The 15,631-nt window shown below is 44.9% G+C and overlaps 2 protein-coding genes across 5 annotated transcripts in view; both read left to right on the forward strand.

Annotated features, from left to right (window-relative positions):
• The first annotated feature begins 1,087 nt into the window (after positions 1-1,087).
• On the forward strand, positions 1,088-6,704 carry ppp6c (protein phosphatase 6, catalytic subunit). Its single transcript, XM_031876785.1, has 7 exons — positions 1,088-1,229; positions 2,933-3,028; positions 3,171-3,236; positions 3,343-3,484; positions 3,598-3,677; positions 4,704-4,913; positions 5,815-6,704. The coding sequence occupies exons 1-7, from the start codon at positions 1,155-1,157 to the stop codon at positions 6,061-6,063; spliced, it is 918 nt and encodes a 305-aa protein (XP_031732645.1). The 5' UTR covers positions 1,088-1,154; the 3' UTR covers positions 6,064-6,704.
• A 5,853-nt stretch (positions 6,705-12,557) lies between these two features.
• Positions 12,558-15,631, forward strand: part of golga1 (golgin A1) — a 20,957-nt gene continuing 17,883 nt past the window's right edge. For 3 of the 4 annotated variants that reach the window (XM_031876804.1, XM_031876807.1, XM_031876806.1), the window contains exons 1-2: positions 12,558-12,741; positions 13,476-13,773. In XM_031876804.1, the coding sequence (XP_031732664.1) occupies positions 13,645-13,773 (129 nt within the window). In that variant the 5' untranslated portion in view covers positions 12,558-12,741; positions 13,476-13,644. Of the gene's footprint in view, positions 12,742-13,472; positions 13,774-15,631 lie in introns of all 4 variants that reach the window. The other variant, XM_031876805.1, reaches the window with a different exon arrangement.

Consider the following 15,631-nt stretch of genomic DNA (forward strand, 5'->3'; position numbering starts at 1 on the left):
ACACACACACACACACACACACACACACACACACACACACACACCTTATATGTCTTGCAAAAGCAGACACTCATTCACAATTATATAAACTTCTAAAAATTGTATTTTGCGTCACAGTTTTACAAACACTTAATACATATAAATAGCTCATGCCAACTGCCCACTGTGCCGAGTATAAAACACTTTTGTATAGCGTCTTTGGCATTTTAATTTGTAGCATGTTGTAAATATAGACAATGAACACATACGCAATGTGTTTGTTCTCATAACAGAATCATACACAAAGACTTTACCTGGAGATGACATGAACATAGTTACTGTACTCTATACAAAATACAGTATATTATAATTACTATTCCCAACCCTCTCTCCAAGATTGGCCTCCATTGTTGGGCACACCAAAGAGCAAACCTGAATCCTATTTATAGGGTTTAAGCTTTCTCAGTGATCTAATTGGTTACAGGTGTTTTCACAGGTGCATTCTGGGTGCGGGGGACTGATAGTTGAGTATGGTATTTCAATGGCAGAGTTTAGAAAACAACGATGTAAACAACTCATACAGACTTCTGGTTTTTAATGACATGTCTAATGTAGAGAACCGTGTGTATGCGTTTGTATGTGCTTGAGGTTTGGCATGCCTGCTCATAAATAAGCTACATGAGTTCGTGGTGTATTGTGCCCTCCGGTGGTCGTGATGTCAAGTTGCATCTCTGTTTAATAAGGAAGTAGTTTGATTTTGAATTGTAGTGTAGTCAGTTTCTTTATTTAATCAACAATATAATTATGTCTTCATCTTATATTCTTTCTGTTCTCTTAAGCCTATGTGATAAAACTCTGCTGTTATTCTGCGCTATGATAACTGTCTTACTGACCTTCGGTCGGACACAGTGACTCAACACTTCCAGTGGGAACAATCAAAATAATTCTTCTAATGTTTTTGAATGGGGAAGAAAGAGGACATGGGACATTTATATAATCAATCAATTCGTGCTTTTGAAGTTGCAGTTTGGTTTTCAATAGTTTGGCTCACATAAATTAAAATGTATAAAAAAACTGCGACTGAGTTGTCTTCGTTAATGCAGACGATAGATGGCAGTAGTGTGACACTCGCTCAGTTGTTGCAGGAAGTTGCGCGTGACGACTCACTAGGCACCATGGCGCCTCTGGATTTGGATAAATATGCAGAGATTGCAAAACAGTGTAAATATCTCCCAGAAAATGACCTCAAGGTAAACGTGACTTTATTTAAATGTGTTTGCTTCGGTATGTTGTAACAGCGTAATTAACTGTTAGCTAGCTAGTAACGTTAGCTAGCTAGTGACGTTAGCCTGCTGACTTCATCTCTTGGCCAGGAAGTGAAACCCGCTCAAACGATTTGTTCAGTTTAGCAATAACAGGTAAATACGAGTCCAACTACATTATGAAATGCTTACGAAGCATAAGTGCTAGTGAGCTAACGTGGTGTGCCATTACCAGCTGACGTTAAATGAGTACGCATGTAGCCATAGCTCAGTGAGCTGATGATGCTGAGTGTCGTGACGGTGGATGACATTCTGTTGTCAGTGTGGTGCAGTTACCACTATCCACAGAGGTCTCTCTTCACTCACAGACTGAGACATTCACTATAAAGCTGGCGTTAAGTAACAAAGTCCTATTTAGTGACAGAAAGATAAGTAGCTCAGGAAGTTTAGAGAATAATGTATTTCTCTTTTACGCCATAATATAAACCCCTTATTGCTGAAAACTCCTCAATATAGATGTGAATATTCTTGTTAGTAAGCATAGAACCGTTAACTTGTCTTGGCCAGATTCTGACTAGAGTATGTGTTGGCATGTGATGGTAGGTAATATTATAACAATACAGTCAATATTAGAGTATGTGTTGGCATGTGATGGTAGGTAATATTATAACAATACAGTCAATATTAGAGTAAATGTGGCACCATGTTTACTGTTAGTAGCTGGATTGTGATTAATGAGCTCACGAATGACTCTTTTGTAGCATGATGTAAATATAGACAATGAACACGAATATAGTGTGTTTATTCTGATGAACTCATAACAGAATCATACACAAAGACTTTAACTGAAGATGACATGAACATAGTACTCTTTTGTACACAGTATATTGTAATTACAGTCTTCTAACTCTCTCTCCAAGATTGGCCTCCGTTGTTGTGCGCACCAAAGAGAAATCTGAATCCTGTTTACAGTGTTTAAGCCATAGTCTGTACGGTTCAAGCTCTGATTTCTAAGTAATGTTAATAGTTACAATTGTTTTCACAGGTGCATTGTGGGTGCAGGAGATTGATGGTTGAGAAAAGCGTGTTTTAGAATTTTTAGGCTACAGGAGTAAGAGCTTTTAATAACTGTGCAACAAGTGCCAACCTTTGTGTCTTGGCAATTGCCAAAAAAAACCTAACCCTGCAACTTTAGGAGACCAAAAGCAATTGGAGATATTTAGACAAGCTTTGTTCAAGTCATCCTAATTCTTAGTGTTAGAGGTGACCCTGAGTCTCACTGGCTGAACACTTCAAAGTGACTGGACTGTGAGTACACCTGCATTGATCTTTGTAACTCACTCATCACATAGTGCCACATTTACTCTAATATTGACTTGTTATATGTATAAATATTATTGTATAATATTGTAATATTATTATTATTATTGTAACAATATTATTGTTATAATATTACCTACTATCAAATGCAGTCAATCCGGCCAAATAAGTTAACGGTTCAATGCTACATGAGTTGGTGGTTTCAATAAATGTTCCTCAAGTATCACTTTTTGGGTCTTGGCAATTGTAAACAATGTCTCAGAAGCTTTTCCCTGACAAAAAGAAGATTTCCCTGAAATTCGTCTCATTTAACAACACTGAATGATGTGAACGATGACTGACTCACTGTGTTTTGTCTTTCGTCTCTACAGAGGTTATGTGACTATGTGTGTGACCTTCTGCTGGAGGAATCCAACGTCCAGCCTGTTTCCACTCCTGTAACAGTGTGTGGGGACATACATGGACAGGTATAAGAGAAAGAGAAAGAGTTTGTTTCCCCTAATGTGGCTGTACACAGCCTGCACTTTACATAGCATGTGAGACATTGGTGTGTTGTGTATATATACAATGTAATGCCTTACACTCAATCTCTATCTCTCTGTGCCTCAGTTTTATGATCTTTGTGAACTTTTCCGAACTGGCGGCCAGGTTCCGGACACAAATTACATATTTATGGTTGGTACATTGAAAGCAGTTTGCACTCGATAGGCATCTGTCCCAATTCATTGTGTTCAAGTGATGTTTTGTCAGAGTGTTGTTCATAAGCCTCCGTCATCTGCAGGGGGACTTTGTTGACCGAGGATATTACAGTCTGGAGACGTTCACCTACCTGCTGGTGCTGAAAGCCAAATGGCCCGACCGCATCACTCTTCTACGTGGAAACCACGAAAGCCGACAGATCACTCAAGTTTATGGCTTTTATGGTGAGATTTGATTCATAGCGGTCAGATGATGACTGCACTGTCACTGACCTCACTCCTTGCACTATAATCACACCCTTCTGTTTGAAATAAGTGAGCCCTTCTTTGTCTTACAGATGAGTGCCAGACCAAGTATGGGAATGCAAATGCCTGGCGTTATTGTACCAAAGTGTTTGATATGTTGACAGTAGCAGCTGTAAGTATTGCAGTGTTACTGGGCTTTGTGTTCCTTTGTTCTCACATTTCTTCTTTAAAAGCCTGGAATGAGGCTCATATTGAGTTATTGCTGAGTAGAGAGCAGCTTTTGGTAATTGTGATGTCATGATACATATGAAATGCTATTTCTTTCCCTGGTTTAAAAGCTTCATTGCAGAGTGCGATGCTGCTGTCTGAGCTGCTTTAGGTAAAGGGGATGAACAGTCTCTACCTGATGCTTGGCCGTCATTTCCACATTGTTTAGAAATCGCTAATATTGTGGCGCTGCTTATGTACATGAATCTGTCAAGCATCGCTAATGAAGGACAGACCTGACTTGGGCTCCATTTTTAAGCTCTTAGGATTTTATGAAAAATGGCAAAGATAGCAAAATTGGGACATTCTACAACAACGTTTCTCGAGTTGGACCATTTTTTATTTGCACATGACAAGTAGATCTCTACTTCATTTTGCCTGTTGTGAGTATTCATCCATCGTTATCCTCAACCTTCACATTTCACTCCATTAATGCCACCGCCACATCTTTCAGAATCATTCCTCAACCGTGCCACATTGTATGCTGTATACACTCAAAAGATGAGTCGTCACAAACATGACATTCACCTTTCTCACATAATTAACCTCCTAACTCTTCCGCTGAAGTATGTAGTGACCACTGATCCCGGTTTGCTATTTGTTGGTATTCTATCATCTGTAGGTTTAACAACACCTCATGTAACAGCTCATCATTAGACTGACCATTTTATCTGTTATATTGGTCCATATCTCTGACCTCATCGTTGGTCATTTCAAACCTTTCAGTGTTTTGCAGCAGACAACAGACTTCTTTTCCATAGAAAGCCACGCTTGTCATTTCAAACTTGAAAGTCCCACACCCCTTAGTTACTGTTGTGATGTATACAATCCAATGTTTCTATTGTACATGGTTTGTACGGTCTGTAACCATTGGCCAAACAGATTAATAGTTTATATGTGATGCCCTGATTCTCCTGTTCTGTGTTGTCAGCTGATGGACGAGCAGATACTGTGTGTCCACGGAGGCCTCTCCCCAGACATAAAAACTCTAGATCAAATTCGAACCATTGAGCGGAACCAGGAGATCCCCCACAAAGGAGCGTTCTGTGATCTGGTGTGGTCAGACCCTGAAGACGTGGACACTTGGGCCATCAGCCCCAGAGGAGCTGGCTGGCTCTTTGGTGCAAAGGTCACAAACGAGGTAGGTTGCTTTTACTTTACCTTTATATATCTAGTGCCTTCACCAAGAACCAACCTCTGGTGCAACGCTGCAGTGCCATAAACTGCTTCACCTAAAATATCAACCTTGAAGCTGGCTCCAAAATAAGTCAATCTCTCGAGAACCCCATGTTGAAATACCCAAATTTACAGCAGAGATCAACATGTTTTCAGCCTGGTACAAAAAATGCTTTTGCACTCTCTAGATAATGTACCTGTTATACTGTCGGCTGAGAGCAGTGCAGAGCAGCGGCCGTGCACTAACCACTATCGTGCATGTTGCCGGCTGGCTATGTGAACAAAGAGAGGAGCTCTGATAACAACACACACAGAGGGAGACTTCATTCTGTGCTCAGGTATATCCAGGATGTCAAACAGGTTGAAAAGACAAAGATAGAATCTAAAGCTCCACATCACAGTGTAACAATTCAACCACCGCATCACCTGGCCACAAGTGAGAAGACACTGTTCCTGTAAAGCCGAGTACGTCTTCATTCAGTTTTACAACCACAGAAATGTTATGTTTTACAATCGGATATCTCCTTCCAACCTCTCAGAGTAACAAGCATTGCTATCACACAACATTTAACCAGGCCTTGCTCCACATCCACTAAACCAGCCTGATGAAGATGTGAAACCATGGATGAGTCTGTGGAGCAGAGCTGCATAGATGTGGGACCCTGGTCAGAGCTGGCCAATGCTATGCTGTGATTGGCCGGTCTGTGTTCCAGATTGGGATTTAGTGAAGGGTCAATTGCCTCTCACTGTCATTTGGGGTCACCAAAGTAAACAAGGGGATGATGAGTATTCTCACTGGCTGTGTTTTTCAGTGTTTCTCTTTCTCCCCGTCTTTTGTTTCTCTCTATCTTCCTAAAACCCTGTAGTTTGTTCACATCAACAACCTGAAGCTGATCTGCAGGGCGCATCAACTTGTCCACGAAGGCTACAAGTTCATGTTCGACGAGAAGCTGGTCACAGTGTGGTCGGCGCCTAACTACTGCTATCGCTGCGGCAACATCGCCTCCATAATGGTCTTCAAAGACGCTAACACGAGAGAGCCGAAGCTCTTCAGAGCAGTGCCCGACTCTGAGAGGGTCATTCCGCCTCGAACAACAACACCTTATTTCCTGTAAGCATGTTACAACCAAAAGAACGCAGCCATTTGTTCAGTGCACACATGCAGCCTGGGACAGTGGCATCAGCACTTGTGCTCCCATATGAATTTCGTATTGTACAGTTAGAAGTATTTACAGTGCGTTTCTTCGTGACAACTATCAACCCTTAGTCCCACGTAGGCATTTAATGACGTTATTCTGCAGCTTAAATCACACTGAGATATTGGAGTTATAGCTCAGCAGGATCACTGCGTTAGTCAAATGTTTCAGAGAAAGGAGTAAAATAACACAGAAATGTTCATATTTATAAAACTGGATTTTTCTTTACTAGAGAGCAAATTGCAGGTGCAGTGTTGTACTTTATTTTGTTATGGTTATGCATTAAAGCTCTGAGCAAGAGCAAACAATTGCATCTATTCTGACAAGTTTCAGTGGACTTATACACTTAGTGTTATCATGTGATCTTATAAATAAACATGTAAACCTGAGAGTTGATGTGTAACATTTGACTTCTGTATTGTTAAACCTGTGGAACCTAAAATGTTCTCTGTGAATTTCAGATTTGGTATCAGTTATTTTATGATCCTTATTCTTTGTGTCACCATCCTGTTTTTAAATAAAGGAAATTGTGAAAAGTTATCTGGGTAACAGAGCAAAAACAACACCGTGCTTCATCATAATCAATAACTTATATTGGTAGTAAATAACATTGTCTTCAAACGCCAGCCCTTTTAGAGTTTTATGGCATTGTTATGAGATCATGTCTCTACTGTACTCTGAGGGCTATGTTCAAATGTGATTTGATATCTTCATCCATCCTGCTCATGTGTACAATTAGACTAAGACGTTTGCAGCTCACTAAAATGACCACCATGCGGTTGTATGCCTCCGCCAAACAGTCAAGTTGCAGTCTGTCCAAAATGTCATCACTTCATCATTTTATCCTTTTAGACATTTGTGTGAAATTGTCACAATTAGCAAATCAATTCTTGAGTTATGGCCCCAAAACGTTTTTCTTGAGTTCACAGGGACCTTTACCCACACAACTTTAATCACTTCATCCTTGAGTCCAAGTGGACATTTGTGCCATATTTGAGGAACCTCCCTCCAGATTCCTGAGGTACTGGTTAATAATACGGACGACAGACAGACAACCAGAAAACGTCTGGCACCTACAGAGGCATAAAACTCATAATTGCATTAAAGTTGACCATACATGTGGAGCACCTGTTGAGCAACGGCAGTACCTTGATGAAAGTAACTAGCTTGAATGTGTTGTTAGAAAGAGGGGCTTTTCTAACACGGGGGTCTTCAGGCTAACCAGAAGGTTGTTTAGGGGCCACCTTTACTGTAACATGGGGCAAAGATGAAGCACAACGTTATTCCATTAGAGCACAGATACACACATACTCTGTTACAATGGTTATGATAAAACAAAACAGGAAGATTGCTTCTCAGAGCATTGAAGGACCGGTACAATTTTTTTTTTAAACTATACACGATGTAAGCCATTTTGAGGTTGACCGAAACTCTAAATTAGATTCTTTAAACAGGGAATTTGTTGGTTCATGGCTCTTTTGAAGTATAAATACTGTATTTGTTTTGTATCTCCTCAGACTTCCACACAGTAACACACGAGCAGAATGAGCTAAGCTATTAAAGGAAGCTGGGTTAGAAAAGCCTTAATTGACCTTGAAAATGTTTGCTTATTTTTAATTTATATGTGATTTCCAGCACAATTTATTATCTGTTATCACTGCCAGACTTGTAATTTTAGTCAAAATCAGGGAGCATTTGTTAAAATCAAACCAATTTAAATGTTGTTATTCGTTATTTAAAATCGTTGTGACAACTAAATAAATTTTTGCCAAGGTATCAAGGTATGTTGCACATACAAGGAATTTGACATGACGGGTGGTGCATCACATTAAACAATCAACAATCATCAACACAGGGCCAAAAGTAGAAACATGTTAAAATTTACAGTAAAATATAAAATAAAGTGAAATATATAATAAAGTGCACAAACAAACAGATAACAGGATTATAAACAAGTGAGATGTAAGTGTAATGTAAAGTGTCGAGTGTATTTAACTAAGAAACATAGAGGGGATGTGCAGGGGAGTGATTAGTAGGAAAGTGTCCTGGGGATGACAGAGTCAGTGGGGGTCCCGGGCTTTGTTGATGAGCCCAACTGCAGAAGGGAAGAACCTGTTCATGTGTCGTGAGGTCTTGGTCCTGATGGACCGCAGCCTCCTGACAGATGGAAGGAGCTCGAACAGTTTGTGTCCAGGGTGAGAGGGGTCGGCTACAATCTCTCTTGCTCGCTTCAGGGTCCTTGAAGCGAGCAAGTCCTGGAGGGACGGCAGATTGCAGCCAATCACCCTCTCAGCAGAGCGGATGATGCGCTGCAGTCTGCCCTTGTCCTTGGCTGTGGCTGCAGCGTACCAGACTGATGGAGGAGCAGAGGATGGACTCAATGATGGCTGTGTAGAAGTGCACCATCATTGTCTTTGGCAGGTTGCATTTCTTCAGCTGCCTCAGGAAGTACATCCTCTGCTGAGCCTTCTTGGTGATGGAGCTGATGTTCAGCTCCCACTTGAGGTCCTGGGTTATGATGGAGCCCAGGAAGAGGAAGGACTCCACAGCGTCGACAGGGGAGTCACACAGGGTGATAGGGGAGAGGTGGGGCTACGTTCTTCCTGAAATACACGACCATCTCCACTGTCTTTAGAGCGTTGAGCTCTAAGTTGTTCAGACCGCACCAGGTCACCAGATGGTCAGTTTCCCACCTGTAGGCGGACTCATCCCCACCAGAGATGAGTCCAATGAGGGTGGTGTCATTTGCAAACTGCAGGAGCTTGACGGACTGGTGACTGGAGGTGCAGCTGTTTGTGTACAGGGAGAAGAGCAGAGGGGAAAGAACGCAGCCTTGGGGGGAACCGGTGCTGATGGTCCGGGAGGCTGAGACGTGTTTTCCCAGCTTCACGTGCTGCTTCCTGTCAGACAGGCAGTCTGTTATACCCCCACTGGATATTCATTATTTTCTACTGCAGGAGTCTACTGCAGGCATGGAGGCAGAGAGCATTTTTAAACCATCCATCCATCCATCCATTTTCCACCACTTATCCGGGGTCGGGTCGCGGTGGCAGCAGGTCAAGCAGGCCGACCCAGACCTCCCTCTCACCGGCAACATGTTCCAGCTCATTCTGGGGGATCCCGAGGCGTTCCCAGGCCAGCTGGGAGATGTAATCTCTCCAGCGTGTTCTGGGTCTTCCCCGGGGTCTCTTCCCAGTTGGACGTGCCTGGAAAACCTCCAGTGGGAGGCGTCCAGGAGGCATCCTAATTAGATGCCCGAACCACCTCAGCTGACTCCTTTCGACGCAAAGGAGTAGCGGCTCTACTCCAAGCTCCCTCCTGATGACCGAGCTCCTTACCCTATCTCTAAGGCTGAGCCCGGCCACCCTACGGAGGAAACTCATTTCGGCCGCTTGTAGCCGCGACCTTGTCCTTTCGGTCACGACCCAGAGTTCGTGACCATAGGTGAGGGTAGGAACGTAGACCGAGTGGTAAATTGAGAGCTTTGCCTTCCGGCTCAGCTCCCTCTTCACCAAGACGGTCCGGTGCAGCGCCTGCTTTACTGCTGCAGCTGCACCGATCCGTCTGTCGATCTCCCGCTCCATCTTACCCTCACTCGTGAACAAGACCCCGAGATACTTAAACTCCTTCGCTTGAGGTAGGCACTCCGTCCCCACCTGGAGGGAGCAATCCACCGGTTTCCGGCAGAGCACCATGGCCTCAGATTTGGAGGTGCTAACTCTCATCTCCGCCGCTTCACACTCGGCTGCAAACCGCCCCAGTGAATGCTGGAGGTCATGATCCGAGGAGGCTAACAGGACCACATCATCTGCAAATAGCAGAGAAGCGATCCCGAGACCCCCGAGACTGACGTTCTCCGCCCCCAGGCTGCGCCTAGATATCCTGTCCATGAAAGTCACGAACAGGACCGGTGACAAAGGGCAGCCCTGGCGGAGGCCAACACCCACCGGGAACGTGTCTGACTTATTGCCGAGAATGCGGACACAGCTCCTACTGCAGTCGTACAGAGACCAGATCGCCCGTTGTAACGGGTCCGGCACCCCATACTCCCGCAGCACCCCCCACAAGACCCCCCGAGGGACCCGGTCGAAAGCCTTCTCCAAGTCCACAAAGCACATGTAGACTGGTTGGGCAAACTCCCAGAACCCCTCCAGTAGTCTTGCGAGGGTAAAGAGCTGGTCCACTGTTCCACGGCCGGGACGGAATCCGCATTGCTCCTCTTGAATCTGAGGTTCGACAAGCGGTCGGAGCCTCCTTTCTAGCACCCTGGCATAAGCCTTCCCCGGGAGGCTGAGTAGTGTGATACCCCGGTAATTCGAGCACACTCTCCGGTCCCCCTTTTTGAAGATGGGAACCACCACCCCGGTCTGCCATTCCATGGGCACTGATCCCGACCCCCATGCGACATTGAAGAGGCGTGTCAGCCAGGACAGCCCAACCATGTCCAGCGCCTTCAGCATGTCAGGGCGGATCTCATCCACCCCCGGCACCTTGCCACCAAGGAGCTTTTTGACTACCTCAGCGACCTCTGCCAGGGATATGGGTGAGCCTCCCCCTAGGTACTCAGTCGCTGCCTCCTCTGCAGAGGACATGTTGGTCGGGTTTAGGAGTTCCTCAAAGTGCTCTTTCCACCACCCGACGATGTCCTCCGTCCGGGTTAGCAGTTCCCCCCCCCTGCTGAGAACAGCCTGGGGTAAGTCCTGCTTTCCCTTCCTGAGCCGTCGGATGGTTTGCCAGAACCTCCTTGAGGCCAACCGAAAGTCCTTCTCCATGGCCTCCCCGAACTCCTCCCATGCCCGAGTTTTAGCATTCGCGACCACCGCAGCTGCAGCCCTTCTGGCCTGCCGGTACCTGTCAGCTCCTTCAGGAGACCCCTGGGCCAACCAGGCCTTGAAGGTCTCCTTCTTCAGCTTGACGGCTTCCCTCACCTCCGGTGTCCACCACCGGGTTCTCGGGTTGCCGCCACGACAGGCACCGATGACCTTCCGGCCACAGCTCCTAGCGGCCGCGTCCACAATAGAGGCTTTGAACATGGTCCACTCGGATTCCGTGTCCCCAACCTCCCTCAGGATGTGTGAGAAGTTCTTCTGGAGGTGGGAGTTAAAGACCTCCCGGACAGGGTCCTCCGTCAGACGTTCCCAGTTCACCCTCACTACACGTTTGGGTTTGCCGGGTCTTTCCAACCGGTTCCCCTGCCATCTGATCCAACTCACCACCAGGTGGTGATCAGTTGACAGCTCTGCTCCTCTCTTCACCCGAGTGTCCAAGACATACGGCCGCAGATCAAATGATACGATTACAAAGTCGATCATTGATCTCCGGCCTAAGGTGTTCTGGTACCAGGTACACTTATGAGCCACCTTATGTTCGAACATAGTGTTCGTTATGGCCAAACCGTGGCAAGCACAGAAGTCCAATAACGAAACACCATTCGGGTTCAGATCGGGCAAGCCGTTCCTCCCAATCACCCCCTGCCAGGTTTGTCCGTCATCGCCCACGTGAGCGTTGAAGTCCCCCAGGAGAACTATGGAGTCGGTAGGCGGCGCCCTTTCCAGGACCCCTCCCACCGACTCCAAGAAGGCCGGACACTCTGAACTGCTGTTTGGTGCGTAAGCACAAACCACAGTCAGAGCCTTGCTCCCCGCAACCCGTAGGCGCATGGAGGCGACCCTCTCGCTCTCCGGGGAGAACTCCAACACAGCGGCGCTCAGCCGGGGGCTCGTGAGTATCCCCACTCCCGCCCGGCGCCTCTCACCCTGGGCAACTCCGGAAAAGGACAAAGTCCAACCCCTCTCCAGGAGCTTGGTTCCAGAGCCAGCGCTGTGTGTGGAGGTGAGTCCAACTATTTCTAGCTGGTATCGCTCCACCTCCTGCACCAGCTCCGGCTCTTTCCCCGCTAGCGAGGTGACGTTCCAAGTCCCTAGATACTGTTCTCCTAAGACTTAGCAATAAGCCTACATCAAAGCATTTTAGTATAAACTTGAGTTTGAGCAGTTTGATCACATGGCAGTTCAAACATTACAATTGTTAGAAAACGGTGACAGAAATATGAACCAAATTAGGGAATAATCTCCATAGGCATAAGAGAGTGACACAGTTTCAACAGGAAATGCAGAAATTGCTTCTTCTTTCAGTAAAAAGAGTAAAACAGAGTCTGCCACACTGACACTCCAAATACAGTTACTTTAGGGAGGGACAGCTCCAGCATGGAGTATTTCTCAGGCAGTTGATATCTGATAAAAAAATAAGCAGCTCAAAAATGATGTGTTGTAGATTGTGTCCTTGCATCTGCATGTCTGAAACTGTTATTACTGCTCGTGCATGTAGGCGGAGCTTATTGGCTCCATTCCCCGATCTGCCCAATGAGCTTAGGCGCTGCCGTGACGCGTTCAGTCGTCTGTGTTGGGCTGATGACGTGTAGCTCACCTGCTAGCAGCAGCAGCTAGCTTGTCAGACGAGACAGGAACGTTATGAGCGAGTTCATATCGACTGTCACAACGAAAGCTATTCACTGAGTGTAGACAGAAAAAAAAGCGAACGTACAGCCATTGAGAATTTGAAAACGCTACGGACTGATACTTTATCGAAGTTAATATGGTAAGAGAAAGGCGACTTCAGTGAACGAGCAAGCTAACGTCAGCTAGCATCGCCCTGTGGTGGTAACGTTAGCTGTCATTGTTATGGCTAGGAGAGCTAGCTGGCTATCTATCTGTCAAAGCATAGGCTGTCAGTGCGTTAGTGCATCTCCCAGTGGGATGGACACTGACACGAGACAACACACATAGCTTGACTTTGCAGCAATCTGTGACCTAACGTGTCCACACATCAGCAATGCTAGAAGGTTGAGCTAGTTAGGATGCATTGTAGCTCAGCACGGAAACAAATGAATATACAAACTCAACATCTCTCCAATGCAATCATTTCTGATGAATTGCATTCTGATTCCATGATTATATTTCACGAGCCCCATGGAAAGCATATACTAAACTCATTCATCTGTTGCAGTTAGCATTACCTAACACCTACATTCAGAAGGTTGACAGCTGCTTTAAGTAATACATTTATCAGCCAAATATTGGATAAGTGAGAGAAACATTGAGTCTACACTGACTGTATCATGTATCCATGAGTAAAAGAGAGATGCATTGCTAGAAGTGGCCTATAGAGTAGACAGACTGAACAACCACAACCAAAATGTTTCAGCCTTTGTCTCTCATTAAGATGCCAAAAAACCTGAATATTATGAGCAAAAATATCTTGTTTGTTGGTCTCAGCAGCCGCTGTTATCGATCTTTGCATTTTGATAACTGCCTCTTTTCTGTGTCCAGCAGTAGCAGGATGGAGTCACCAGTACAAACTTGTTTTGAGTGGTGCTGCATCAGGACGCGACTTTGTTTCAAAGCTCGGAACAAGGAGCCATAAACTCCATGCGTCGTGGGAAGTCACTTAGTCTACAGAAACTGCAAATTGCACTCAGAAAGACACACTGAAAGGACAGACATGTTTGCCAAGTTGAAGAAGAAGATCGCAGAGGAGGCGGCCATAGCACCTCGGAGTGGTGTTCGTATACCGCGCACCATCAGCAGGGAATCTATCATCTCGGTGGGGGCAGACTCGGGAGATGACTTTGTAAGTACATCGTGAAACCATCACCAATGCACAAATAAACCATTGTTTGCATTACAGCATTGGTGTTGTTTTACTACGCAGTCTAAAACTTAAAAGTCTAAAGTGACACACATTTGTAGCCCAACCAACAGTGGGAAAGAGGGACAACCTTTCTGAATTGAGAAAGCAGGAAAATCCATAAAAATCCATATTTGTAGGTCTTTTTGAAAGTAGTCGAGTAATTAACTATTAAATATAAATTTGAAAATAAGCAAGTAATGTGTATACAGTACTTGTTCTTGACTTGAGAACAAATGAAATGCCATCGAGATTTTTCAATCTGATCTAGTTCTGGAAAGTCACAGAAAAGCTGATGAAGTTGAGGTCAGTGCTGTGGTAGGAACCCTGGTTTGCTTTTGAAGGAGTCACCAGTCAGGCGGTGCTAGGTGACATGGCTTGGGTGTGACTGACGTTGTATTGTGTTGATTGTATGTAGGCAGGATACTGTCGTCTTCAGACCAACCAGTCCAACATGAAGCGCTGTTCATTCATTTCTCTTGTCACACTCTCACGGCTCATCTGTTTGTTTCTTCTTTTTGTTCCTGACCTGCTCATTTGACCCGTTTTAGTTTTTGCAGTGATATTTCTAGGATGTTGTCTATCTATTCCCATTTGGTTCATAAAGGAAATCCATATCTGTTGTAAAGCTCTGTTCTTTGGAGCAGGGTTGGAGCCACTCTCCTGAGGCTGTAGTCCCGTCTCAGTTGCACCCGGCTAAATTATTTAGTGAAGTCACTGAGTAGCAATACTGCCAGCTACCATGTGACATTGTGTTCCTGATACAAAGAATACTAAAGCCGCTTCTACACATAGTTCCCGAAAAATAACTTTGATAACCTTACAGGCACCACTAGTGATTTTCACTGTCACACGTGCACCATATTCAGTCATATTTCCATCTCGCACCTTTTCACACATTCCATATTCATTTCAATGTCACTTATGTTTTTTTGACAACTGAAGCCAATGCTTAAGTGCCTTTAACCTGCATTCTCTCTGGTGTCCACCAGGGGGCGACTCCTCTGGTTGTATAGAAGTCTATGAGAAAATGACTCTACTTCTCTCTTGATTTATTACCTCAGTAAACATGAGTTTATGGTCTCAATCTCTAGTTTCAAGTCTTCTTCAATACAGCATGATGTTCATTTAGTACATTATGGTCCATTTAGAGTCACACAGACCATAAAGCAGGGGATGCTTTAGGGCAGGGCTACATGGTGATTGACAGGTCGCTGCTGCTACCAGAGCTGTATCCAGCGTCTCTACATCACTCCTCCTCAGTCCAGATATGGTCACTTTCGTTCACTGGTTGAGAAAAAAACCAAGATGGTGACGGCCGAATTGCTGAACTCGAGGCTATAAAACATCAGTCCACAAACCAATGGGTGACGTCACAATGACTAGTCCACTTCTTTTGTACAGTTTATGGGTTTACTGGCTGCCATCTGTTTTCAAGGATGGTGAAGTCATGAGACGCCCCTCTCTGCCTCTGCTTGGCTAGACCTCGTTGTCTTCGTTGGTTGGGTTGGCTAGGATTAGGCATGAGGAGGTTTGGGTTAGGGTAAGAATAGAAAGGATTGACGAGTCACTAGATCTGAAACCAGCCAGTTAATAGTTAAGAGAGCAATGCTACCTGCACTGAAAATAACAAGTTACCACTGAAATGCTTTGAACACACTTGATGATTTCTGACTGTGAGAGAGGAACTTCAGAAGGATATATGCACTAAATGCCCCACTACGAACAGGATGAATGTTAAGTCCTACCTAATGGTGTGTGTGTGTGTGTGTGTGTGTGTGTGTGTGTGTGTGTGTGTGTG

The sequence above is a fragment of the Anarrhichthys ocellatus genome, unplaced genomic scaffold (genome assembly GCF_004355925.1).
Source record: "Anarrhichthys ocellatus isolate YVR2014 unplaced genomic scaffold, GSC_Weel_1.0 scaffold116, whole genome shotgun sequence".
Taxonomy (NCBI): Eukaryota; Metazoa; Chordata; class Actinopteri; order Perciformes; family Anarhichadidae; genus Anarrhichthys; species Anarrhichthys ocellatus.

What these genes read in the sequence shown, in the direction of transcription:
- ppp6c (XM_031876785.1), top strand. Translation starts at nt 1,155, where the DNA reads ATGGCGCCTCTGGATTTGGATAAATATGCAGAGATTGCAAAACAGTGT. An exon ending in GTGGGGACATACATGGACAG is followed by an intron (nt 3,029 to 3,170) that starts GTATAAGAGAAA and finishes TCTGTGCCTCAG; the next exon opens with TTTTATGATCTTTGTGAACT. An exon ending in ACACAAATTACATATTTATG is followed by an intron (nt 3,237 to 3,342) that starts GTTGGTACATTG and finishes CGTCATCTGCAG; the next exon opens with GGGGACTTTGTTGACCGAGG.